Genomic DNA, 27,291 nt, shown 5'->3' on the forward strand with positions numbered 1-27,291 from the left:
CGGGAGACATCGTAATAAAGTAAAGAACAACTCAAGTGCAGTGGCTCAAATACCCTTGTGCTTTACTGACCCTGCTGTACGGGGAGATAAAACTGGTGATGCAGACCAGGCCCGCGTCAGCAAAAAGACGAGCCACCTCAGCAATGCGTCTGATGTTCTCTTCACGGTCCTCTGGGCTGAAGCCGAGGTTTTTATTAAGGCCCTGACGGATGTTGTCCCCGTCCAGAGTGTAGCAGGGAATCCCATGGCACACCAGGTACTCCTCTAGCGCCATGCTGACGGTGGTCTTCCCTGCTCCAGACAGACCTGGCACAGGAGTGGACATCAATGGTTACAAGCTGAAAGGAGGGCGCTGATATACACCCACATGAGGTTTATTTGTTGCATATCATATTCAAATAATGCATTTTTGGAGAGATAGTATATATTTGATTAATTAATCTACAAAAGGAGAATGAGGAAGATCACAAACTCAAATACCCTTCTTCTTCAACACTTCTTTAACACTTAAATATCAAAGGACGGGAAGGACACTTAAAGGTGTCCTGTGTAACTTTTCAGTTGGGGGTCCATCACCTTCTTGTTTCAATCGATATATGTCATTGCTCTGCTTAGAATGTTCCAGAATATGACATTAAACATGGGCATTCTGACTGTGAGTGGGGTCGCCTCTCCACAGATTTGACCTGTAACTTGGTCTGGTTTGGTCCCCATGAAGATAGAAATGTTTAAAGCCACACTGAAACGTTCCAGACAAAGTGATAACATCTCCATGAAGAAAGATATTTGACAAACCCTTCACCAGAAAAGTTATATAATGCAAATTTAAATATCAAGAACACAGCTAGTATGCTTCAAAAATGCTACTGCTGATAACTGGGGTGGGCAGTTCATCGAATGATTAAAATGAGGATTATGATGAAACAAGTTCAAACCTGATTTACCTTGCAAAACAAGTTATTGTGCAATTACAATTAGATAAATGTAACTGAAGGATTCTGCCGTTTAAAGACAAGCAGTCCCTGCTTCCATTAAAATTGTTATCATCCAGTGTTTGCAAAAAAAAAAAAAGTTGGGGTTTTTTTTGGCCATATTGTCCAGCCTTACTGCTAACCATTGTGACGTTTTGGTGAGGCACTGAACACTGACATTATCAAAACTGAAATGGAAACAATCAATTTCAGTGTTGGCTTAATTAACTTCAGTGTTTATGCTGTTGGTTAATAATTTGCAGAGCTACAGAACTGCCCTCTATGTTCTGTTGTAAATATATTTGTAGTGTATCAAGTGTAGTGTATACTGTACTTCCTTATATATCTGGGGGTATATATCAAATTAAGATGTATCCGAGAAAACGAATCCTTTGTGTTAAACTGTTATAAATGTTAGGGACTGTCCAATCCTTTGGAGGCGAGAGACATTGAACTTTGCCATGAAATATCAGAAAGGCAAATTCACAAACGTTGAAGCTGATCATTTCCATTACTAACTCACTGTATTACAATTACAATTACAGTAATCTGAAATTTTAAAATATGAATTCTAAATGCCAGCCATCTGTATTAAATATCATTGGCCTCTGATGTCATTTCAAACCCAACATACAGCATCTGTGTGCATGTTACAGTTCATGTCAGATGAAACGTCACAGTGGTGAGCAGTAAAAAATATATTAAAAAATACCTTTTTGAAGTATATCCTTGACCTTTTTGTGTTACCTCTTTTGATCCTGCACTCTTTAGAATTGATAAATGTGTCCTTTACCCCAAAAAAGGACATACACTTGGCTTAGAGTGGAAGTGGAAGTGACTCTGGAAGGTACTTCTTAGGCAAAGCACATAGACTTTGGGACACAGCCTTAGCCATAGCCATAGCCAAAGCCTACCTGTGAGCCACACTGTGCATCCTCTGAAGCCCCCTCGAGTGCCCACTACCTGTCCACGCTTATTTCTGCTCACATGGTGGGCTTGGTAGGTGACGTTTGTTGCTCTTTGGGTCCCCTGTAAACAACAGATCATGATTGACATCTAGGACTGTTAAAGAAAACATTATAACACCTGTCACTTTAAACAATTTACTTGAACCATAATTTTTTATCTACTTTGCACTGTTGTTTTGCCCATTACATACACATACATTATATTATTTTATTTACCTCGTGTTTAAGGCATTCCCTAATTGTTTTTATTTTATCACATATTATATTACTATTATTAATCTTTGTTTAAAGGCCCTATATCATACAGCATTGACTCAAGCTTTAAGCCATGTTAGAATGTTGTTATGTCACCAAAAACGGACCTGGAGTTGTGTTTTGTTTCACATCACATGTTTGAGTAACCGGCTTGTCAAAGCCTGATCCCGTCAGATCTCAGAAACTAAAAAAGGCCGGGCCTGGTCAGTGCTTGGATGGGAGACCAGTGGGAAAATCAGGTGCCACAGTGGAGCATTACAAAAAAAAACTATTGTTGTGTCTTTAGGCAAGACACTTCACCCACATTGCCTAGTATCAAAGTGGTGTGTGTGCATGAGTGATGGTGGTGGTCAGAGGGACCAATGGCGCCGATTGGCATGGCAGCTGCGCTTCTGTCAGTCTGCCCCAGGGCAGCTGTAGCTACAATAGTAGTTTACCATCACCAGGTGTGGAGAGAAAGAATAACAAATCTATAATGCTCTGTCAAGTGTCTTTGTGACATATGTCTGTGAAAAGAGCTATATAAATAAAGACTTACTTAGTTATTATTAGTCTGTCTACATCTCCAAAGCTCAAAATACTCTGTTCCACAATGTGATGTCATCAAGCGTTTTCAAGTACCTTTTATGTTTTATTTAGTAGAAATGTGCAATTCCAGATCTGAACTCATCCAAATTTTTCTAGTAAAGATTTATAGAGTCTTAAACTGTTCTTGTTTGAGAGAAGAACTCTGTGTGAAGAAATCTGTGATCTGTGTGTTAAACATGTGAACGAAACCAAACACAACTCCAGGTATGTTTGTGATGAGAAAACACAAACCATTATAACATAAAACACAGAATACCGTGATATGGGCCCTTTAATGTTGCACCATACTGCCGAAACAAGTTGAATAAAATGCACAAAGCACAAATATTTGATACGTGACAATAATGCACATATATAAGATGTTAAGATGACAGTATCAGTATTTATGCAGCTGTACTTTTCAGACAGGAATCTTCGACCAGTTTCCACATGGATGCTTTGATTAAACAAACATCAGGGGTTCGCAGATTTGCACAGTGAAGACGCTACGGCCTTTCAATGGACGAAGAAGATTAACGAGCTAAGTTTCAAGTCTTGGATCGTATAATATCATGTCATTCTTGCAGACAGCATTTCAGCTCGGTCACACAAGTAAAAGGAATCAGCCAAAAGCAAAGCACAGATTTGCAAATGCACTCACCCACTCACTGTCGACGTTGCTTAGTTTCTGCTTTTTGTGCGAGTTGCCATACGTCTCCATGTCGATCAGCAGGCCGCGGTGCACCTTATAATGCGCTAATATTGTGCAAACACGAGCTTTCCGTGGTGTGTATTTACAAAACTAAAAGGGTATGTGGGCTTTAGGCACAGGTGTGTCCTGTGAATGGAGCCGCTGCGCTGCTGCTGGGCACTCGGTCAACCAGGAAGTGCTTCCCATAGACTCAAGCGCCACGTCACGCCCAGACGCTGACGTATTTCCGGTCTAGACATTTATTCAATTAAATTATTTTTTATTTTTATTTAAGTTAGTGCTAAAACGATTCCCGAGTAGTTCTTTATTTATATTTTATACGTATTTATTTTAATATAAATGTCACGGTAGGTTTGATTTCACGCTGCGACGTACTCTGGTTTCCATGGTTCTGGAAAGTCATACGGGGGCACGAGACAGATGTCCTTATTGATTATTTTGTACTTTGCCATGAAATATCCAAAAGGTAAATTCACAAAAATTAAACTTGATCGTTTCTATAAGTGATTAGTTTCATGACTAGCACAACAAAAATCTGCGTTTGAACAATACTAATTTGTCTACTCCCCATGTTTATTAAATATAATTGCAGAATGCTGTGATGTTATCTGAAACTCACTGTGGCGTGTGGTGCAGACACTAGAATGTAATTATGTGGGGGCAGGAGCCAGTTTTTCCCTATTATAGCACCATTATAAATTCTGATTAAATCAACATGTAAAGTCACAAATACGCTACAACTTGCCATATTGCTTCTTACTTTAAGCTGCCCCCATCTGTATTAAATATAAAATTATATCTAAACATTATGTCAGTGATTAGTTTAGCTCTTTTCCATCCATCGTCCAAATGTTTAAAAAATATTGGCTACTTTTGCCACACAACGCATCTGGAATACCTTTAAATAGCCCCATTTTACGCAACCTCATTAAAATCTTGGGCAAGTTTGTAGTTACATCTTTACCATCTAGAGGGCGATGCTCTGTTCTGATTAAAGGGCTGTTGCTGTGTGAATTAAAGAGGATGCCAGACCTAACGGGATGCTGCTGCTGCTGCGGGGAGGAGGATGCGAGGATATGTGGCGATGATGTGGTTTTTCGGGGGAGGAGGAGCACCGCCCGTCTCTAAATCGAGCGCCGCCGTGCTGTGATGATGCAGATCCGTCCGACGTGAGCGGCGAGCGGCCAGGCAACAGCGCGGGCACCGGGGGAACAGCGACTGGAGGCCCGGGGGCGCAGGTAGGACGATGGCACGACGCAACACGTGCCACACGAGCGCTGCCAAACCTGACGTAGCGGTCTGTGATTTTTACGCACATATATCTGCGTAATGTTGGATGTTGCATGAAGGACGGATCCAAAAGCTTAAAATTGAAGGCAGCTGGGATGTGTTTATGCAACTAAGCTAACTTTTCAGCCATTTTATTCTAAGCCACCTCCATGGTCGTTTCATGGCTCTGTGTGAAAAGTTACTACAATGACACAGTGGAAATTGGGATACAGGTAGTGCTAGTCTTTCTTAATTTGTGTGCTACAAGTGTGTACTGGCAATAGAATCGATATTTTATCACATTCTGGTTATGTTTAGTTGTAAAGAGACTGTGATGTAAAGAAAAATAGCTGGACAACAATCATAAACAAACTAAATTGGGCTTATTGGTTGTTATAGATTCTACAATGAGATGATGTCACAGTGCTAGATGAAGGCGGGTTGAGATTGTGATTGTAAACAACAAATAAACATGAAATCCAAAAAGACATATACTACTTATGACCAAGAATACTCATGTAAACAGTATTTTGGTACAGTTTAATGGTATTCAGAATATTGTTACTTTTCTAAAATTAAAGGAATACATGACAGTACTTGATCACACCTTTTAGACTCCAAACTGCGCATAATCAGTGTGAAAAAATAGAAAATATTGCTCTTGTAGCCTGTGCATGTGTGTTTTTTCCTTTTCCTTTCAGCGATAGGAAAAGCAGCTCAAATGGCAAAGCAAATATAAAGCTGTTTTTAATCCTATGTTTTGCCTTTACACTATAATTTAAATGTAATTCTGTGTAAAAGTGTTCTAAGTATTCAGAACACAGTGCTCTGATTGGTCCATGTATCAGAATACGCTACAAAATACATTTTAATACAGGTATTCAGGATTGTGTGACTAAATACATTTTCAAAGTATTCTTCCCAGCACTGCTTACAGATCCATGATCTTACTACATCTCAAAAAATCTGTAATAGCCTAATTTTACCTCTCTCTCTTTATCATCTCTAGTAAACAACCCAAGAGAATGTGATCTGTCACGATAATATTATATACAATACAAACACAATACTTTTTGGGGGCCAGTATTCATCATTGGTACTTTTCCTTCGTATTAGTGGGACATTTTAGGTTACTTTTAGGTACTGTAATGAGATTTAAGATGCCAAGGTATGAATCATGAACTTCTATGACTCATTATAGACACAAACTAATGACTTAAGTGTTGCATTCTGTCATTTCTTTATTACAGTTAATATTTTTAGAATCTTTATAGAAATTTTAGATCGTTTTGGGGGGATTTATTCTGCTTTATGGTTTGGTTTCAATATTATCGTTTATCGTCTGTATTTACTTCAGTAATTTATCGCACTTGCTGATTTATTTAAAGGTTCACTACGTAACTTTTTGGTTGGGGGTCCGTCACGTGCTTGTTTCTATGGATACGTCATTGCTCTGCCTGTAATTTTCCACAGTGTGACATTAAACAGCTCTACGTGACATTATAGCTCAAAAATACCTAGAAAAACTTGCATTCTGACTGTGAGCGGGGGTCGCCTCTCCACAGATCTGACCTGTAACTTGGCTTGGTTTGGTCTCGATGAAGATAGAAAGGTTTATTCCAGACAAAGTAACAGCATCTCCATGGAGGAAAGCGTTCGATGAACCCTCCACCAGAAAAGTTACACAGTGTATCTTTAAGGAGACTTTGTGAACCAGTTGTGGTGGACTATGGACTAAATGAAAAAGGGGCCACGACTATAGACAGGACTGAAACAGAACTGGAACAGCGTAATGACAGGGTTAGCCGTGACCTGTTGCCCCACCCTGTAGTCTAATATTGAACATGGTGTTTAGCTGCACATGGGACTACTACACCCCAAAACCTTCACACACAGTACAAATGAATGCCTGGTTATATACAGCAGGAGTGAAGCTACTATTATCCACCCTGAATGTGGTCAGGGCCTCCAAAGCAGAAAACCACTGACTTTCATATCTCCAAGGGACACTTTACCTTAGTGAGGTGAAGTTTCTCGGTCCAGTGTAAAACAGTGCAGCAGCTGGAGACATTTTAGTGTTCGTGAGTAGGGTTGAAACGATAATAATATTGTTTAGTACTACACCACCTAGAATGGCCAGTGCTCCCCATAGCTCCCCCAAAGATTTTATTGCCCATTTTGCCCCGTTTAATCTCGACTAAAAATGCTCAAATGGCAACTACAGAGTTTAAAATGAGACAATAAAACAATAATTCCATATTAGGTTTTATAAATCACTACAAAGCAAAGCAAACATGGTAGGAGATGGAGACTCTAAATTAATATTAATGTTAGTAGCACCCCCATTGATGAACTTAGCCTCCCCATAGCTCCTCCAACCAAAATTGTCTGGCACAGCCCCTCCGTGGCACATTTTATGAATCATTTTAATAATGGCCCATTAGGGGTGTGCAAAAATATCAAAATATCGATATATCGTATTGTTTAATGTGACGATACATTATCGATATCATGGGCTGCTGTATCGATATATAGCCAAGAGTATTTTTTGGTATATTGTACTAAATATTTTTTTTTACATTGGTACAGTTTTGTTGTTTGTTTGGAGGAAGGAAACTCGTTTATGCGAAACATTAGACAGTTTCACTTCACTTTCACTTTCACTTTCACTTTGATCACTTTCATTTTGATGATTAAAATGTGTCTGTTTCATATGAACTTTGCACAAGAAGTGGTTTAACAAACACTTTTAATATCACAGTATCACATGATTTAGCCTTAATTTATTATTGAATTGTATTGAATCGATTTGAAATATATCGTATCGAGCCAAAAGTGCACTGTATTGAGATATGTATCATATCGTGGCCTATGTATTGAAGTGTGTATCGTATCGGCAACTTCTTAATGATACCCAGCTCTAATGGCCATTATCTCAACAGAATTGTGCAGAAAAAAGCCACTTAGCTATGATGATGTCTGCTATATATATAGTATTGTTGTTTTCACTGACGACAAAGTTAAATTATAAAAAAAGTGGTTTAAATATGGAACTTATTTATAACATTAAAATTAGGATAATTAATATCTGTAACATTTTTAAACTGTCAGCAACTTTAATGATTTTCATGATTTAATGATTTGAATTATTTATATTTTTTAATTGTGACAATTTTTGAAGCAAAATTAAGTATTTTCAATTCAATATCCACAAAAATTTATTGTTCTTTTTATGTGGCTGTTTACATAACAATAACTTTACTTTTGTATTAAGATGAAAGAAGGTTTCACTTTTGATGTGTTATGAGCATAGGCTATAAAAAGAAGTGGACTAAGGGAGTGTGACGTCACCCATGGTGTTTAGCTCCAGTCAAATGAAGGTCATGATGCTAGTGGTTATAGGAGCAAATTTGGAGCCAGGTTTCATATTAGGAATAGGGTTTTTTAAAACAGAGAAAATAGTGAAATAAAAATCATGTAGAGCGGGTTAATACAAACATTTTAAGACCAAAACGGTGACACTTACAGCAGCAGTTACAGAGAGACAGACCATAATATTTCAGTGTAAGTCAATAGGAGCCAGGGTCAGCAGAAGCTGCCCACAGTACGAACCTCCTGTTTGAAATACTGCGGCTAGTGCGTTAGTTATATCCATTTATATATACAGTCTATATTTATGAGTCAATAATCATGAATAATCGTTGAATCATGTTGTCTTTTCACTACTAAAATTTGATATCACGACAATTATATTAATAGTATTAGTTTGTGTTAGGGATGTAACAATAACCGAAATATTGTGATATAGTATCGTCAGAGTTCTCACAATAATATCGTGGACATCACAATATATTGAATTACAAGTCTCTTTGCTTAAATTAAGAGTTATGGTGCAACAGTAGCTATAAAAAGACAGAGGGAACTACATACACCATGATCCTTTGCTGCATTTCAGTGCAGACTACATGAAGAAATAACCGTTCTAACACTTTTAAGTCTTAGTTCTTTGGATTAAGTCTTGTCAAAGCATTTTAAGAGGAAAAAGTAGCATGTTCACAGTTTTGTTAGACTCCACAGAATTCATGTATCGCAATAAATATTGTACCGTGAGATGTATATCGTGAAAATATCATATTAAGGGATTTGGATATTGTTACATCTCTAGTTTGTCCTATTATGTATTGTGAAGGCTATTATTATTGTTTTTGTTGTATGACTGGATATTGTTACATCCCTAATCGTGAGCCTCTCCACTATATCGTGAGCTTTCCTACGATATCGCAATAAATATCGTACTGTAAGGTTCATATCGTGACAATATCATATCGTGAGACTTGGATATCATTATATCCCTACTGTCAAGGGATTTTTAAAGGAAAAAAATAGCATAGACTCCACAAAATATTGCAATAAATATCGTACCGTGACATGCATATCGTGAAACTATCATATTAAGGGATTTGGATATTGTTACATCTCTAGTTTGTCCTATTATGTAACTATGAACTCTTTACTGAAAGGATTAGAATAAAAACAAAAATTGAAAACTCAAAATTGTATTTGCTGTTCTGCTAACACTTTTGTTATCTTTCATGTTGTTGACACAGTGGGACTGGCTTAGTTTGGCATCCGTCTTTACAGGGCTGGACCATGTGACTTATTTTTGTCTCCCGTTTGATGAAGACAGCTCCATATGATGTGTTCTGCAAAATGAGTGGATGTTTTATAGCAGCGTGTTATTATGAAGGGCTCAAATTGGACTCAACGCTTTGTGCCCCTGGAGTAAAACACAGGCCTTCACATCTGGGTGGCTCCTCCTGAAATAGCACAGGGAGTGGGGCTGGCCAAGTTCTTCATTATATCCTGTGACCGAGCAGACTCCGGCTTTTCTGCCCATTTTCCATCACCACCCTTTTCCCAGGGAGCAGTGCTGTGGCGAGTGGGAAAAAACATGCAGTGTACACAGGGGAGACTAATGCAGGGCACTCTCTCACAGGAAAATGCTATGACAGACTTTTCTATACCACTTTAGACTCAGACAAACTTTATTGATCCACAAGGGGAATTATTTGAACACAGTAGCTCACACATTACAATATAATATAATAACAAAGAGCAACGCTTTAATAAAATCAAAATATTTAGCAAAAGAGACTCGTGTCAAATAAGGCCTAATTATATAAATGTGTGTGTATAGGTAAAAATAAACTAGAAATATAGTAATAAAAATATATAAACTTACACTTATTTAATTATTTGGACACAGAAGCTCACACATCACAATATATTATAATAACAAAGAGCAACAGTATAAATGGTAATAAGAAATTCTAGGGGTATAACGATATCCAAGTCTCATGATAAGATATCATCACGGTATGAACCTCACGGTGCACGATATTTATTGCAATATTTTGCGGAGGCTAACAAAACTTTTAATATGCTACTTTTTCCTCTTAGTATGCCTTCACAAGACTTAATCCAAAGAATTAAGACTTAAAAGTGCTGAGAAAAATTATTTCTTCATGTAGTCTACACTGAAAGGGAGCAAAGGATCATGGTCTATGTAGTTCCCTCTGTCTTTTTTAGCTGTTGTTTCACCATAACTCTTAATTTCAGCAAAGAGACTTGTAATTCGATATATTTTGATGGTCCATGATATTAATGTGAGAACAATACAATACAATATCACTTTATTTCAGCTATTGTTAAATCCTTAATAAATTCTAAATAATAGCAAATAATGAGAATGTTGTCAAGTAAGGCTGGGTATCATTAAGAAGTTGCCGATACGATACACATACCTCGATACATAAGCCACGATACGATACATATCTCGATACAGTGAGCTTATGATTGGATGCGATTCAATATGATATATTTCAAATCGATTCGATAAAATAAAAATAAAAATAATGGCTAAATCGTGTAAAATATAGTAAAATATACCAAAAAATACTGTTGGTGATACATGGATACAGCAGCCCATGATATTGATAATGTATCATCACATTAAACAATACAATATATTGATGTTTCAATATTTTTGCACACTTCTCGTGTCAAATGTGGCATAATAAATTATATAAATGTATATGTACAAGTAAAAAATTAAATATAGAAATATAGTAATACAAAAGTTTGTATATCTGGGTTATATACAAGAGGTTGTAAGGAAAAAAAACATTGCTTATTAGATGAAGTAATGATTGACAGGATATGGGGTTATCTGTTACATAATAGTGAGTTGTTGTACAGTTGTAGGGAGTATTATCTGTTACATAAGCGTGAGTTGTTGTACAGTTGTAGGGAGTATTATCTGTTACATAATGGTGAGTTGTTGTACAGTTGTAGGGAGTATTATCTGTTACATAATGGTGAGTTGTTGTACAGTTGTAGGGAGTATTATCTGTTACATAATGGTGAGTTGTTGTACAGTTGTAGGGAGTATTATCTTTACATAATGTGATACAGTTGTAAGTATTATCTGTTACATAATGGTGAGTTGTTGTACAGTTGTAGGGAGTATTATCTGTTACATAATGGTGAGTTGTTGTACAGTTGTAGGGAGTATTATCTGTTACATAAGCGTGAGTTGTTGTACAGTTGTAGAGAGCATTATAGTATGAATGTACTCCTTTATCTCTCACTGTTTGAGTGGAGCGGTTGGAGCATGTTGGACAATGAGCTCCTCTGACCCTCTGTGCTCATTTATCATTTAGTGTCTATAAACGCATTATGTATTAGATTTTATTTCCTGCTATTTTGTCACAATTACTCTGATTGGAGAGGGCACCTGGGGCGAAGGGATTTTAGCACCGCTGTTGTACACATTAGTAAAATAAATCGAATATGAAGTTTACCACTGCATCTTAAAGGATCTTAAACTAAACATAATGGATTCTTGTGTGCTTTAAGTCACGTTAGAATGTCGTTTACTCCTGTGTTTTGTTTCATTCACACATGTTTGAGTAAATTTTTATTAATCTATTTTAGAGCCCGACCGATATGGATTTTGTTGTGACCGATATGAAACCGATATAATGGAAGTTGGAGCTGCCGATAGCCGATATAATCGCCAATATATTTAGTGATGTAAAAATTCACTGTAAATCTTGAATTGATTAAAAAACTTAGGTTTGGCTCTAGTAGATTCTAAATTAGGTTTATTTAGGCAACATTTATTGTTATTTTGACTCTTTACATCATATTTACAGACAGTAGATTGGCCTAATGGCATTTTTGCATCACATTCTAGCTACTGTTACTGTCACTGCTAGTGATGGGTATTCCAGTTTTTTTTTTTTTGTTTTTTTTTTTGGAGAAAGCTCTTTTGGCTCGGCTCACTAAAGCAGCTGGCTCTTTCGTCTCCCAAGCGACTCTTGAGATTGTTTTGTTGCAAGCAGGACTAAACCAGAGCTGAACCAGGACTGAGTGTCGGGACTCGGTTTCTATCTCTCTCCTTCACTCAAGCCCAAGTTTAGTCCTGGTTTATTCATTTTATGCTGAACTGCAGCCAAATATGCACTTCTTTTTATCCTATGCACACGCAGATTTCTGAAAGTTTCGTTTTCAGCCGCTGCTGCTGTCAAACTATGGGTCTACATGCGGCATGAAGAGAAAAAGTGAGAAAAAGAGAAAACACGGCTCCCAATAAGAAACATGCTCCCGTTGTTTGCTTCAAAGAGTCGGCACGAAGAGCCGCTTCGATCGCGACCGACCCATAACTCCTAGCTAGTAAACTATCGCTATTAGCCTTTAGCCGTAAAAACGTGGCGCCGCGGTAATTAATTATATGCATAAATGTGGATCATTCACACGTCTATTCACAGCTCATTTACATATCAATACTGGTCCAGTAACAAATATACGACCAATATAGTCACTTTACAATAGGCCAATAGAAAACAGCCTGTTTATGTGTGGGAGCTACAGCAGCTAATCGCTAACAAAACCTAAACTAGCTTCAAAGTCGATGTATTTCCAACACTCACCGCTCACACAGGCTCCTCCTCACATCACAAGTCTGCACTAATAAATGTCCTTTTAATCCAGACTCAAACCGATTGTCCGAAAAAGAATATAATCTCAGTGTTGCGCACCACTGCGGGTGTAAACAAACACACGTGAGTGAAGTGACGTCACTCTGGTGGTGTGTTCAGGGACAGTACGGACACAGACACAGACAAATTACACCGCAGATAAATACTGATGTGGAGCCACATATTAGGACATTTATCTGTCTGTAAATTGGATTAAATGAACATAAGAGAGTCTAAGCTTTATAACGAGATATAACAAGCATATCGGCCGATAGCCGATATGTCTCCAGGTGCCCATATTGGCCGATAATATCGGCCAGCCGATATATCGGTCGGGCTCTAGTCTGTTTACATCTCCAAAGCTCAAAATGCTCTGTTCCACCTTGCAATGTCATGAAGCAGTCGTTTTCAAGTGAACAGCTCCTTTTACCTCTTGTTGACATCATCCAAATGACTCTGGTGAAGGTGTGTGGAGTTTAAATACACTTTGGAGGACTTCTTGTATTACCACATGGCATCACAAGGTGGAACAGAGCATTCTGAGTGTTTTCTGTTTTAGAGAAGAACTCAGTCTAAATATGCAGGGTTTGTGTTAAATGTGTGTGAATTACACAAATCAAAACTCTCTGGGTATGTTTTTGAAGAGGAAACAACATTTTTACCTAGATAAGGTATAGGGCCACCTGCTCATTGGTCTGAATTGTTCCACAGTATTAGCCTGATTCGTACAAACCGTCTGACCTCACAGCCTTAGATTTTGTTTGCTCAACGGTAGGCAGGTACTTTTTATCATTTAACCAATCCCTGCTATTTGGTCAGGACTTATGTAATGCGCTGCCAACAGGGCTAACTGGTATATTAACCTTTTCCCAAATCTCGTAGGAAGAAGGACAATAACGTCTTTCCCCTTGATGAAATTCACCAAACATTCTCTTTGTTCCGGCTTTAAATCCTCTATCCTGGGAATCGTTGACAACACTGAATATATGGCTCTTCGCTGATTGGCTGGTGCCCGAGCTTGCACTTCTGAGGTTTTTGCGAACAGTCTATTGTATTAGATTCCTGATGTAGTTGCTGGAGAGAAATGAAATTGAGTGGAAGCACTAGGTGGCGCCAGCCTGACTACCACAGTATAGCATTAAACTTAACAATGTTTCATTTATTCAATACAAGTGTGTTTATTGCTCAAAAATACCTTGAAAACATGCATTCTTACTGTCAGTAGGGAGACCTTGTCACAGATAACTAGTAACTTGGTCTGCTTGTTTCAAAGGAAATAATTAAAGAAGACCTGTTGTGCTTGTGTCTGCTACATAGTTATAATCTATGACAGTGTTTCCCAAACATTTTTTTCTGGAGACCCATCGTTTAAAAGTCACAAACCTTCGCACCTAAAGTCAAGAGACATTATTCGTAAATCAGAAAATAAAGGTGGATTTTACCATTATTGGCCATTAATGATGATATTTTATTGTTGACTGAGAGATTGTGTCTCTCTGAACAATTCACAGTGAAAAACAGTAATTGAACCAGCAATTAAAGGTGTCCATAAGTCGCTTATTTGGATATTAAATGTTGCCCTGTATATTGCAGACATACGTGCAGAATGTGACTAGCCAGGCTCAATTTCATTTTTCTACAGCGACTAGGTCAGGAATTAGAATACACTAGACGGTTCACAAAAACCTCGGAAGTGTGAGTTTGGGCACCAGACAATCAGCAAAGAGCCATACATTCAATGTTGTCAACGATTCCCGAGATCGAGGATTTAAAGCCGGAATAAAGAGAATGTTTGGTGAATTTCATTCCCCGTTAGCGGCGCATTACATACGTCACAACCAAATAGCAGTGATTGGTTGAATGATAAAAAGTACCCGCCTACTGTCGAGTGAACGAATTCTAACACTGCGAGGTCAGACGGTTTCTACGAAGTGAAACCAGCTGATGAATCTGGCTAGATTGTGACAAGGCAACCCAAAAAAACCTCTTGTGACTCACCTGAGGGTCACGATCCAGTCTTTGGGAAACAATGATCTAAGACACCCATGGATCATTATGTTATCATCTGGACATTTTAAATCACAATATTGAGCTAAAACAATTTAATAAAAGAAACAAGATCGATGACACCCGCGAATAGGAGCTGACGTTGCCGTAAACATCATTAGAACAAAAAATCTGCAATTAAAGCTCCAACATGCACAAATCACTCCCAGTACAACTTTGGCTTTGTAAATGGTGAGTGGAAACAACTATAACCTGGTTAAAAGCTCTGAAAAGTCGATTTTGCGTAATAGCTTTGCTCTAATGCTTTGCTGTGGAACATTATTGGCAAAAGACAAGCAGGTGAAGGACCCTCCACCGGGAAAGTTACGTAATACATCTTCAAGTTACATTATCTGCAACTGGAACAGCTTTGAACGCATCTGAAGTCCTCACGCGTTGTTGCCTGTTGCTGATCCATTAACTCCAAAACAGACCGATTCTGCTCTGGATGGCGGTGATTAAATTATGTAATAAGCTTTTCTCCCGTGCTCAATAATATTTTCCCAACATTGATTTAGATGCAACTGATCCTTTCTGCATCATCACTCTATTTCCAGCCCACTATTCGACGCTCCAGGTTAGTCCCAAAGTAAACATGCCATTCTCTATGTATCCCAGAAGACATTTATTGTGGTACCTTCAGGGCTGACTGGAAAATACGCACATCCATTAACGCTGGAACGCTTTTAGGTACAAGAAGCTTTTCAGACTTATGGCAGAAAAAAAGGGCTGTAATTCTCTTTAGAGTCATTAACTGAAAAAGATCCAACATGCTTCCCTTTGCTTTTTGTTCATTTGATGTCAGTAATGTAAAGAACTCACTGCAATGACACTTACTGGGAGACTGTGAATCGTTTTGTACTCGGGGAATGGAAAAAGCCTGACAAGACTAATGCATGCTGTTAAATGGTCATTCCAGCTATAAAGTACAAATTAGTAGAACAGTGTAGAACTTGCTGACCGGCTGTACTGTAAAGGGACTGTACGAACAAAATGTTTTCTGCACTGAATGAATATAAAGCATAATGTTTCACAGGTTTAAAATTGAATGTTCGCATTTAGTTTTCACACTTGACCGTTTAAAGGTGCATTGTGTAACTTTTCTGGTAGAGGTTCTGTTCTCTAAAATGTTTTTTTTCTCCATGAATATGTTATTGCTTCATCTGGAATGTTTCTCAGTATGGTGTTTAACCTTTCTATCTTCATGGTCAGATCTGTGGAGAGGCGACCCCGCTCACAGTCAGAAGGCCTGTTTATTAAGGATGTAACGATGACTGAAATATCGTGAAATCGTATTGTCAAAAGTCTCACGGTAATATTGTGGGCCATCACAATATATCGAATTACAGGTTTCTTCGCTTAAATTATTAATTATAGTGATTGTATGTCCTTCTTTGTGATTTTAATGTCTTTCTCATTCTTTAAAGCACTTTGAATTACTTTGTCTTGCCTTGACATGATGCTAGTCTCATTCATCAGCCAGTTTCACTTCATAGAAACCGTCTAACCTCTCAGTGTTAGAATTCGTTCACTCGACTGTAGGCTCTTTTATTAAATTGTTTAAGCTCAATATTGTGATTTAAAATGTCCAGAAGATAACATAATGATCCGTGGGTGTCACAGATTATTGTTTCCCAAAGACTGGATCGTGACCCTCAGGTGGGTCAAAAGAGATTTTTTTTGGGTTGCCTTGTCAGCTGATTTCACTTTGTAGAAACTGTCTGACCTCGCAGCGTTAGAATTCATTCGCTCGACAGTAGGCGGGTACTTTTTATCATTTAACCAATGGCTGCGATTTGGTTGTGACATAGTAATGCACCACTAACGGGACTAAGTGATATATTAAGCTTTTCCCAAATCCCGTAGGAAGAAGGGCAATAACGTCTTTCCCCTTGATGAAATTCACCAAACATTCTCTTTATTACGGCTTTAAATCCTCGATCTCGGGAATCGTTGACAACACTGAATATATGGCTCTTCGCTGATTGGCTGGTGCCCAAACTCGCACTTCCGGGGTTTTTGCGAACCGTCTACTGTATTCCGATTTCTGACCTAGTTGCTGTAGAGAAATTAAATTGAACGGAGGCACTAGGTGGCGCCAGCCTGACTACCATGATGCACCAGTAGTCGAAAAACAGAGGGAACTACATAGACCATGATCCTTTGCTGTTGTCAGTGCAGACTACATGAAGAAACAACTCTTATTAAGCACTTTTAAATCTTAATTCTTCATATTATCACAGTACCAACAGAAAAATATTCACAGTTTTGTAAGCCTCCACAAAATATCTCAATAAATATCGTACCGTGAGATGAATATTGTGAAAATATCGCATTGAGGGATTCTGATATTGTTACATCTCTACTGTTTATGTATTTTGAGCTATAAAACCACCTGTAATTAAATAAATATAAGCTGTTTAATATCATACTGTGGAACATTTCAGGCAGAGCTATGACATCTGAAACAAGCAGGTGACGGATTCTCCACCAGAAAAGTTACACAATACACCTTTAAAGGGGTTATATTACTCTTATGGGGTACTAATTACTAACACATAAAATATTTAGATCACCCTGTTACCTTTTATTGTTTTGAAAGTGCTATATTTGCTGAAAACAATGTAAAAGCATTTAGTTTTTGATGGCTCTGACTCTCCCCATTTTTAGTCACTCCCCCTTCAGAGCGCTATCACAACACAATCAGCATGCGTCCCGCTAATGAAACTACTGCACATCACACCAGATTTGTCAAGTTGTTGTGTACAGTTTTGCATCATGTTTTTGCATATTTATGGAGAATTGTCGTGTGGGAGCGTGAGTGACGGCTTGTGGGCGGAGCGTTGCACAGAATCTTTCAGCTTGTAGAGGTTGAATAGGGAGCAGGAAAGATCGCTAAAATACTCTAACATGCATGGGTGACATCTAAAACCTCATCAGGTATGTTTTTAATGAAGGAGCAACATTCTAACATGGTAGAAACCACCAAAAACTGATTTTGCATAATGTCCGCTCTTTAACAGTTGCTATCTTATAAACTTTGAGGACAAAAATTTTAACTATTTTCCATCCACAACCAAAAAGTAATAATGCACTTACCGTATTTTCCGGGCTATTAGATGCGCTCTTAAGCCTCTAAACCTATCAAGAAACGACCGCACGCCTCGCAAGCCACAGCATCCTATACACGAATCCACTCAGGTGTCCCATCATGACTTCAGTAAACTATAAAGCCGCACCACCCGCAGCGCACGCAAACACACACGGAGCAGACAGCAACCGCGCAGCAAAAAACACCCACAGACACACTCATCACTCCAGGCTGACGAGGAATGAAACGGAGGAATGAACCGAAAAAGTGAGTGCAATGTGCCACTTCTAGACACAACTGAACAACTGAGTCACTGCGAACACGCCGACAATCCAGCGGTCCCAGACAGCACCCTCCCTACACGCCACAACTGAACAAAGCCCAGAGTCACCACACCGTGAACGCGCCAAACTAAGTCTGACTGACCCATCTAACTGTTTCGTTTAAAGTCCAGTGCAGTTTATTTGTGAAAAAAGTTCGAAAATAGACCATTTAATGACCATTTAGTGCGTCTTATAATCCAGAGCGCCTAACAGCTCGGAAAATACGGTACTTATTTACTTACTAACTTACTTAATTGTGTGCTATGAAAATGGTTCTAGTCAATTTATTCCAAAAGTAGACTAGGAATAGTTAATATTCTGTAATTTTAATTCTTGATAGTCGAGTAAAAAGGGGGCGTGGCAGAAGCTCACAAAACTATTACTTATATCTATCAGGAAGTCGTGACTTGGACTCGAGTCAGACCTGAGTCTTGATCTTTAGGACTTGAGACTTGACTTAATAAAATAGACTAAGACTTGGGACTCGACTTGGACTTGAAGCTTAATGACTTGGAACTTGACTCAGACTTGAGGTCTGTGACTTGAGAAGACTCGATGCTTCTCTTAAAAATAATATATTTTTAGAAAATACTTTTCATTTTACAGTTGATACATGCAGTACTGAATTTTACAGGAACAAACCGGAACATGTCCCTTCCACTTCTCCTTTAAATCTTAATTGTTTCTATTCTGACTATAATGATTCACACAAAGATTTTGTCAAGACATTTAAAACGGAATTTTGTATTTCTCTTATGAAATACTCATGTAAATATACCATGACTTTTTAAGTGCAAATTAGTTTAAAATTCATATAAATAATTAAAAAGAATAATTTAAAGGTCCTGTTGGTGCATCACTCGTGGTCATACTTGGTCTCATATTTATTTTTGTTCTATGGTGTTTGTTTATGTGGTGCTTTGTGTTGTGTTGTCCTGTTTTTTGATAAAGCATGTTACCCCCTGTCGCAAGACAAATTTCTCCCATGGGAGCCAATAAAGGATTATCTTATCTTATCTCATCTTAAATTGTGAAAAATCTAAGCTATAATTGGTGCTTTGGTTTAAAGACTTGAAATGATTTGAAGCTCAAAGCAGATGTCTTGGACTTATGGGCCAGTGACTCGAAGACTCGACTTGGACTTGCCTGTATTTGACTTGGGACTTGACTCGGACTTGAGGCCAAAGACTTGAGACTTACTTAAAGACTCGCAAAACAACAACTTGGTCCCACCTCTATCTGAGTCAAACTGTACTCACAAGACTACAGCTGATTATTTACGCAAAAAAGTCATAGGAAACCATGTATTTTTATAAAGACAAATTCAAGTTGTAATTCGCGAGTTTAATCTACCGTTTCGTTTACATAAACACCAAAAAGTAACACATCTTCAGCTCACTGACTCACTCACTAACTTTTCTGCTGTTGTCTCATATATTTTTCTTTTCACAGTGACCAAATTTCACGCCCAAGTCCCGTCTCCGTGGATGCACAGCGCACGCAGCAATGGCCACACAGGGACATGGGAACACGAGAGCCACTGCCCCCGACAATCTCAAACCGGGAATGGAACCCGCAACCGTAGCCGGCGGGAAAACCTGTCCCGTCCACAATCCTGGTGCGGACGATCCAAAGAGGGGATTTCGGAAGGGCTTGGGACGGCACAATGACTATGTAAAGATCCCAGTGCCTGATACCAAAGTCAACCGTCTGCCCATGGAGTGGTGGAAGACATTTCTCGCTTTCTTTTACGCCGGATTCAACCTGGTCCTCACCACCGTCGTCATCACCGTTGTGCACGAGAGAGTCCCGCCCAAAGAAAGCAGCCCTCCTCTTCCGGATAAGTTCTTTGATTACATCGACCGGGTCAACTGGGCGTTCACTGTCACCGAGATTAACGGCATGGTGCTGCTGGCCATTTGGATCATACAGCTTTTCTTCTTCAGATACAGGCAAGGATCCATTGTTTGCCGTGAAATGAAAAGTAATTACAAAGGTTTTATCGGCAGGTTTTATGAGCCGGTTAATAGCTGATTAAAAATGCACAATGATCACACTCAACCCTCTCTGCCATTTCACGTGAACTATCAAAAAGTTTATTACAGACATGTGTACAGTTTATCAATTGATTTTGGAATAACTTGCATTTGCAGCACAGAAGGCTACAATATCTCTGTCAACCTTATGCATTTTCTCTTTTATTTGCAGTAGTTTGACATTTTTTGCGTTCATTTTTATCAAAACCTGCAACAGTCCGTGTATCATTCGTTCATTCGTGTTTCAGTATAAAACCAAAAATAAGAAAATGAAAAAACAACAATTTTTTTCATTATTTGTCTCTAAAACCAAAATGAAAAACCAGATAATGATTTGTTTTTTCAGTTTTCGATTTTGTTTTTAAATGAATAATGGAAAACTGAGATGCCGGACTAAACCAGGACTAAACCAGGACTAAACCAGGACTGAACCAGAACTAAACAAGACTAAACCAGGACTAAACTGGTCTCAGTCCTGTTCTCATTTCTGGTCTAATTTCTGGTCTCAGTCTCGGTCTGGTCCCAGTCTGGTACCGGTGTCAGTCCCCGTCTCAGTCCTGGTCTTAGTTCTGGTCTCAGTTCCGGTCTGGTTCTGGTCTCAGTCCTGGTCTCATTTCTGGTCTCAGTCCTGGTCTGGTCCCGGTCTGGTCCTGGTTTGGTCCTGGTCGAAGTCGCCGTCTCAGTCTTGGTCTTAGTTCTGGTCTGTTCCCAGTTTGGTCCCGATCTCAGTCCTGGTCTCAGTCCTGGTCTCAGTCCTAGTCCTGGTCTGGTCCCGGTCTCAGTCCTGGTCTCAGTCCTAGTCCTGGTCTGGTCCCGGTCTCAGTCCTGGTTTAGACCTGGTTTAGTCCTGGTTCAGTCCAGTATCCGCTTTTTCCATTCTTCATTTAAACACAAAATCGAAGAATGAAAAAACGAATCGTTACCTGTTTTTTCATTTTTGTTTTTGAGACAAATAATGAAGAAAATAGTTGTTTTTTCATTTTCTTATTTTTGGTTTTATTTTGAAAAACAAATGAACGAATGATACACGGATTTGCAACCTACATGACAGTTCAATAATGATTTAATGACAGAATTAATAATGATTCCTCTGATAACTTTATCAAACTATCGTAAATATATATTTGTATGATACATTAATGTGAAAGATCCTCCATTGAGAAATAACCGTCCAATTCCTTCACAAAGATGTTTATCAAAAATGACCAATAATCTCCAGAAATCAGATAATGATCAGATGTTCTGTGTCCAAATTAACAAGTTTATACAGATCTCCAAGGTTTCAGATTGAACTCTCATTACACTGTTTTCCAGGGACTTCACCTACACTGCTAAATGACAAAAGGTCTAATTAATTATGGCTCACAATAAAATAATCAGTTGTTGGGGAAGTAACGATATCCAAATCTCATGGTACTATATTTATTGCAATATTTTGAAGTGGTTAATATAATTGTAGACAAGATACTTTTTACATTTAAAATACCTTGACAAGACTTGAGGTGTGAATTATTACTTTGTCATAATTTGAAGTAAAAAACATATTTCTTTATGTTGTCTGCACTGAAATGACTCATGGTCTATGTCAGACATGTCAAACTCAGGCCCAGGGGCGAAATTTGGCCTGTAATATATTTATATTTGAGCCCGCGAGATCATATCAAATAAGTATTAGAGCTGCTCGCTGGCTACAGACAGACTATAGAGACATTATTTATTAAAAATCTTGTTATTATTTTATATTACACTTGTTCTGGATTCAGTGTTTAAGCAAAACTATCATTAAAAATTTATTTTAATAAGAAACAGTTTAACATTACATATCTCGAAAGAAGAGAAAACATGCAGATGGCTTGGTTTTTAATTTTGGCCCTCTGTGAATTTGAGTTTGACACCCCTGGTCTATGTAGTTAACTTTGTTTTTTAGATGTCGCTACTATAAAACAAAGGAACTTAAAATTCAATATATTGTAACAGCGCTCAATATTATTGTGAGACTTTTGACGATACAATATCACGATATTTTGGTTATTGTTACATCCTTAGCATAAAATATCCTTACATTTTTATAGAGTGAAAATGGGAAGATTAGTTAAGATTAATTATTCAGAAACAAATCACATTTAATCCTTAATATGTCATGTTGTAATCAGTATGTTTGTGTAGCCTTCAACAGCAGACCCAAGGGGGTAAACATAGAGTGATAACCTGTCCCAGTTTTGGTTTTAGACCCCACTTATTTATTATTTATGATTTACAAACAGTTACATTTACATTTTTTTTGCAAAGAAATCAAGATTATTTCGGTATAAAGGCTTGCAGGCTCATAAAATATCACTATACATTGTTCTTCAGATTTGTCTGTGCATTTGAAAGTGGTGGGAGATAAAGGGATGGATGTGATATGATCTTTAGTTTGATCAATCATATCACCAATGTGCCTCTGTCTGTTTGGGTAGAAACACTTGACAAATATACTGCAGGTTTGTAGTTGTACTAATGACGTTTATTACATTATAAAACATCAGACAATCATATTATATAAAATCAATAATGTGGTTTGGTTGTTCCTCATCTATTTCCATTTGCAGGTCCATCGCTCTCCGGCGCTTCTTCTTCCTGATGGGCACCCTGTATTTGTACCGCTGTGTCACCATGTACATCACCACTCTGCCAGTGCCGGGCGTCCACATGACCTGTGCTCCGAAGGTGAGCTCTGTGTCCTCAGAGTGGGGCTCAGGGTGGGACTCAGAGTGGGGCTCAGAGTGGGGCTCACAGTGGGGCTCAGCTGGTCTGTGTTTGTGCCTCGGGAGCCATTTTACACCATCACACCAGCACGGATCAAAAAACAAGACAATGAAACAACATGACACAGTATGGCCACAGGATACGAGCAAGAGCACAACATGTCTCCTCTGTTCTCGTCTGTGAAACATACGAAGCTAAATGGAAGTGGTTCGGATATTTTTGGAACAGTTTTGCATCGCCTCAGTAACAATATTCAGATAATACAGTGGTCCCTCATTTATCACTGTAGCTACTTTCTAAAAATAACCTGCGATAGGGGAAATAGCCAACTTTATATTTTACAATTATTATATCTGTTTTAAGGCTGTAAAACCCCTCACCACAAACTTTATACACTTTTCTCAGAAAGGATAGTTAACCCTTTTTGCATCCTTCTTAAAACTTACAACTGCTGTCGTCCTTTTGTTATTTTCTTCCTTCTTTATGTAACAAACAGAAGATTTATTTATTCCGTAATGGAGCCCTACAGCGCAGAGTTTTGTACAGGTCCAATTTTGGAGAGCCGCACCCACGCAGTACAGGACCGCACCCCCGGTACCCTCCCATTAACCCGAGATTATATACTCCACGGACTGAACCAAGACTAAATCAGGACTAACCCAGGACTAATCTAGGACTGATTCCAGGATGAAGAGGAGGACTAAATCAGAACTGAACCAGGACTCACTGTTGGGACGGGCTCGGGGATGACCGCTCGAGAAAGGACCGGTGTTCCAGTGCAGAGGTCTGAGTGTGCTGTGGTCCAAAGCAAGAAAGATATCTGATGAAGGCTTTTTTGCTGAAACGTTATTTTGTAAATAAATAAGCTTTTGGACATCGGCCATCTGAGCGTGCTATGCATTTTTTCACTTTTGCCAGTGCAGAGGTTTACCCACCCGCAAACCCACCCTTAAAATTCCATGAAAACCCGCCGGTTTCAGTAACTATTTGCTTGTACCCGACCCGGTGCAAGACTCTGCTACAGTCGCGTAACTTCTACCTTCCTTCAGCGTGTCTAGAAGTCCAACTTTTGTGCGATGGTTTGCATCTTCCTCTGACTTTTGGGTGTGACCTCAGGAGCTTTTGTCAGTGCAGAACGTTTCGTCGACATTGTGGGTTTTGTCGGGGAGAAAACTTCTTCAGAGTCTCACGGCTAGCGACCGAAGATTTATTTAAATTTGTCAAGCTGAACACATTCTGTACTGTACAAGAGACACGGCACGGAGGAGATTGATTGACAATGGTCTACAGTCTCTTAGCCAATCAGGACGCAGGGGGAGGAACACAGTGCACATTCATACATTGTAAAAAAAAAAAAGAAAAGCATGCAAAATTTGACTAATCCAGAATGATCTCTCTCTCTCTCTGATAGATGTATATCATGCTTAGAAATTGACATTAGATATTAGACATTTTTCAATTAAATCTTTCTTAAAAAATCTACTATTTCATTGTTTACTCCACAGAACATGTACTGTAACTCTCTAACTTCCTGTGTATCCCTCTTTGCTCTCTCAGTTGCACGGAGACTCCCATGCCAAGCTCCTGCGAATCATGCGCCTCATTTCTGGAGGAGGATTGTCCATAACAGGCTCCCATCTCATGTGTGGAGACTTCCTGTACAGTGGCCACACCGTGATGCTAACTCTCACTTACCTATTCATCAAAGAGTGTATGTACCCGATATTTAGTCTATTTTCAGACCTCAAAGTAGGGATGCAATATTATCAAAATAGCAATGTTGAAATTTTAAGTACAATCATTTTCTCCATAACAAATTGCCTAAAACTGCTAACCCAGTAGCTTTAATCAACAAACATGTTCTAAAATGTGATTCTTGTATAAATTCTTCTGGACCATGGACTGTATAAAGAAGTGGGCTAAGAGAATGTGGTCCACAGCATTCAGCTCCAGTGAAATGAAATAGAATGGCAAAATAAAAACACCAGGATTATGTAGAGCGGGTTAATATGAACATTTTAAGACCAAAATGAGCAGTTATAGAGAGAGGGGTGACATTTTCTCAGTATAAAGTGAACTGGAGTCAAAGTCAATGGAGCAATGTCCATTTATATATACAGTCCATGTTCTGTACGCAGCTAGAATGTGAACTTTGAACAGAATCCTATCATCAAAACATAAATCACAAATCCAATCTCAATTTGCAGTGCTTGTCAGAAAAATCGCAATTGGATAATTTCCCAAATTGTCCAGCCCTACCTTCAAAGTTGAGGGAAGTTGACCTGTGTAAACTCTTTGTCCAGACTCTCCGCGGTCGTTCTGGTGGTACCACGTGATGTGCTGGCTGCTCAGTGCGGTGGGCGTGGTCTGTATCCTGGTGGCTCACGAGCACTACAGCGTGGACGTGGTGGTGGCCTACTTCATCACCTCACGACTCTTCTGGTGGTACCACACCATGACCAGCTTACAGGTATGAGTCCACACTAAAGGAATATGATCTGTGTGGGAAGAATACTTTGAAAATGTATTTAGTTACAGAATACTGAAATATCTGCATTGAAGGAACTGTATGTAGCTTCTCACAGTTTTAAAATGGTATTAGTTGCCAGTGCCTAAACCGGCAGATAGTGGACGCATTAAAGTTTTTTTTCAGTATGAAGACTATGCTCATGTGAAAGCCTGAACCTCCAGAATTTCCTCCCTGAGCTGCAAAGGCTGCACTAGCACTGACTCATGACTGGCTGCAGGTGCTGGGCTTTATGTAGTGAGGATCCAGATCAAAGAGAGTTCTGTTGTTAAGTTTAAACCAACTGGATTTCAGCAGTGAAAAGGCAACCCAAATGAGAGACTCATTTTTCTTTCTGAACCAAAACACCACATTTTAACATAAACAACTTGGCCATTACATCCAGTGTTTTTATAATTAATAATAAATCAGCATTAAGACTGTTTAAAGTCAAAGCTATAGGCCTTTTTGATCTGAACATGGGGATACAGTTAGGTCTTGTTTATGGAATTTAAATCTTAAATACAGTTCCTTTATAATGTATTTTGTAATGTAATGTTATATGGTCCAGCATACCATTGGCATACTGTCCTATCACATTGACCTACATTATACTGTAGTGTTAGTTATGCTTTATTTATCACAGATTAGAGAAGAAAAAAATGACACAATACATTTTTTTTTCATTTACAGAACCTAAATTTCATGATCAAATACTGTCATACTCCTGTATTTGGGAATGTAACTGTCCTCTGCTCACCACCAAGCAAAAGAGTTCTCAAAAGTTACTCAAAATACATATTTTGCACATTGAATAGAATTTGTGTAATGTATTTCAGGAATATATTTCAAACTGAGGTCACACAGTATTCACTAAGGTCAAGTAGGATTTGCAGGGTGCTTAATTTTGATTTTGGAAAGATACAGGTCAATTCTAGAAATTTGGGCTCTTAAACTTTTTGGAATCAAAGCTGCATGGGGTTTGTGTGAAGTTTCAAAATAAGAAATGGTGGCATCTGCTGGCCACATGGAAGCATTACACAATGAACTGATAAAATGTAAATGTGATGTCTGAATATCAACCCAACTATTACTGAAGTCATGTGGGGTGTATAAGTGTATGCATACATTTAATCCTGTAAACATGTTAGGATATCTTTACTAAAATGTCATGTATTTTTTTTCTTAGACTTTGAAATGCTTCCCAAACAACTACCTCCAAAACACCTGGTGGAACCCGATTTTCAACTTCATGGAGAGAAATGTCCAGACAGCTGTGCCGTGTTCGTACAGCTGGCCCATCACCTGGCCCCCCGCCTGCCTTAAGAGCCCCTGCAAGAAGTATTCTATGGTACAGAGCATCCGAGAAGAGTGAGCACAACTCCACGGCCCCTTCGGAGAATCAGCACATCAGCATTGTACCATTTGTATAATGTATATGATAGAGATGTTCCAAAAAGTGTTCTAACAATCACCGTTGTTACCACAGAGCATATGAGTTTTGGGTTTTTTTTCTTCTTTTTTTTTTTTTTGATGAAATATTTGTAGCGCCTGATAAACTGCTGTATTTTAGGAAGATTCCACTAAAACTGTTAGACTTCTCGTATCGGAGGGACTGAGTGGGGTTGCCTCAAGGTAATGTATTTATGTCACAAGGTGCCTTAGTGTGTTGTCAGCATGGTAGTTACCAAAAGCCAATCATCTTTTGTTTTTTTAAATTTTTTTATTCAGTCTTCTATTTTTATTGTTTATTTTTT

General features: G+C 38.5%; 2 protein-coding genes across 2 annotated transcripts in view; one reads left to right on the forward strand and one right to left on the reverse strand.

Annotated features, from left to right (window-relative positions):
* Positions 1-3,651, reverse strand: part of papss1 (3'-phosphoadenosine 5'-phosphosulfate synthase 1) — a 29,194-nt gene extending 25,543 nt beyond the window's left edge. The window contains exons 1-3 of the mRNA XM_020930487.2: positions 3,423-3,651; positions 1,886-2,000; positions 71-306 (exon numbers count right to left, since the gene is read on the reverse strand). Coding sequence (XP_020786146.1) covers positions 71-306; positions 1,886-2,000; positions 3,423-3,482 — 411 coding nt within the window. The 5' untranslated portion in view covers positions 3,483-3,651. The remainder of the gene's footprint in view (positions 1-70; positions 307-1,885; positions 2,001-3,422) is intronic.
* A 906-nt stretch (positions 3,652-4,557) lies between these two features.
* Positions 4,558-26,935, forward strand: sgms2a (sphingomyelin synthase 2a). Its single transcript, XM_020930424.2, has 6 exons — positions 4,558-4,711; positions 19,697-20,196; positions 22,872-22,989; positions 24,586-24,739; positions 25,332-25,498; positions 26,724-26,935. Exons 2-6 carry the CDS (start codon positions 19,751-19,753, stop codon positions 26,907-26,909), a joined length of 1,071 nt encoding a protein of 356 aa, XP_020786083.1. The 5' UTR covers positions 4,558-4,711; positions 19,697-19,750; the 3' UTR covers positions 26,910-26,935.
* Positions 26,936-27,291: the final 356 nt, after the last annotated feature.

This window comes from Boleophthalmus pectinirostris, unplaced genomic scaffold (genome assembly GCF_026225935.1).
Source record: "Boleophthalmus pectinirostris isolate CB_2022bp ecotype Guang Dong unplaced genomic scaffold, ASM2622593v1 HiC_scaffold_22, whole genome shotgun sequence".
NCBI lineage: Eukaryota > Metazoa > Chordata > Actinopteri > Gobiiformes > Gobiidae > Boleophthalmus > Boleophthalmus pectinirostris.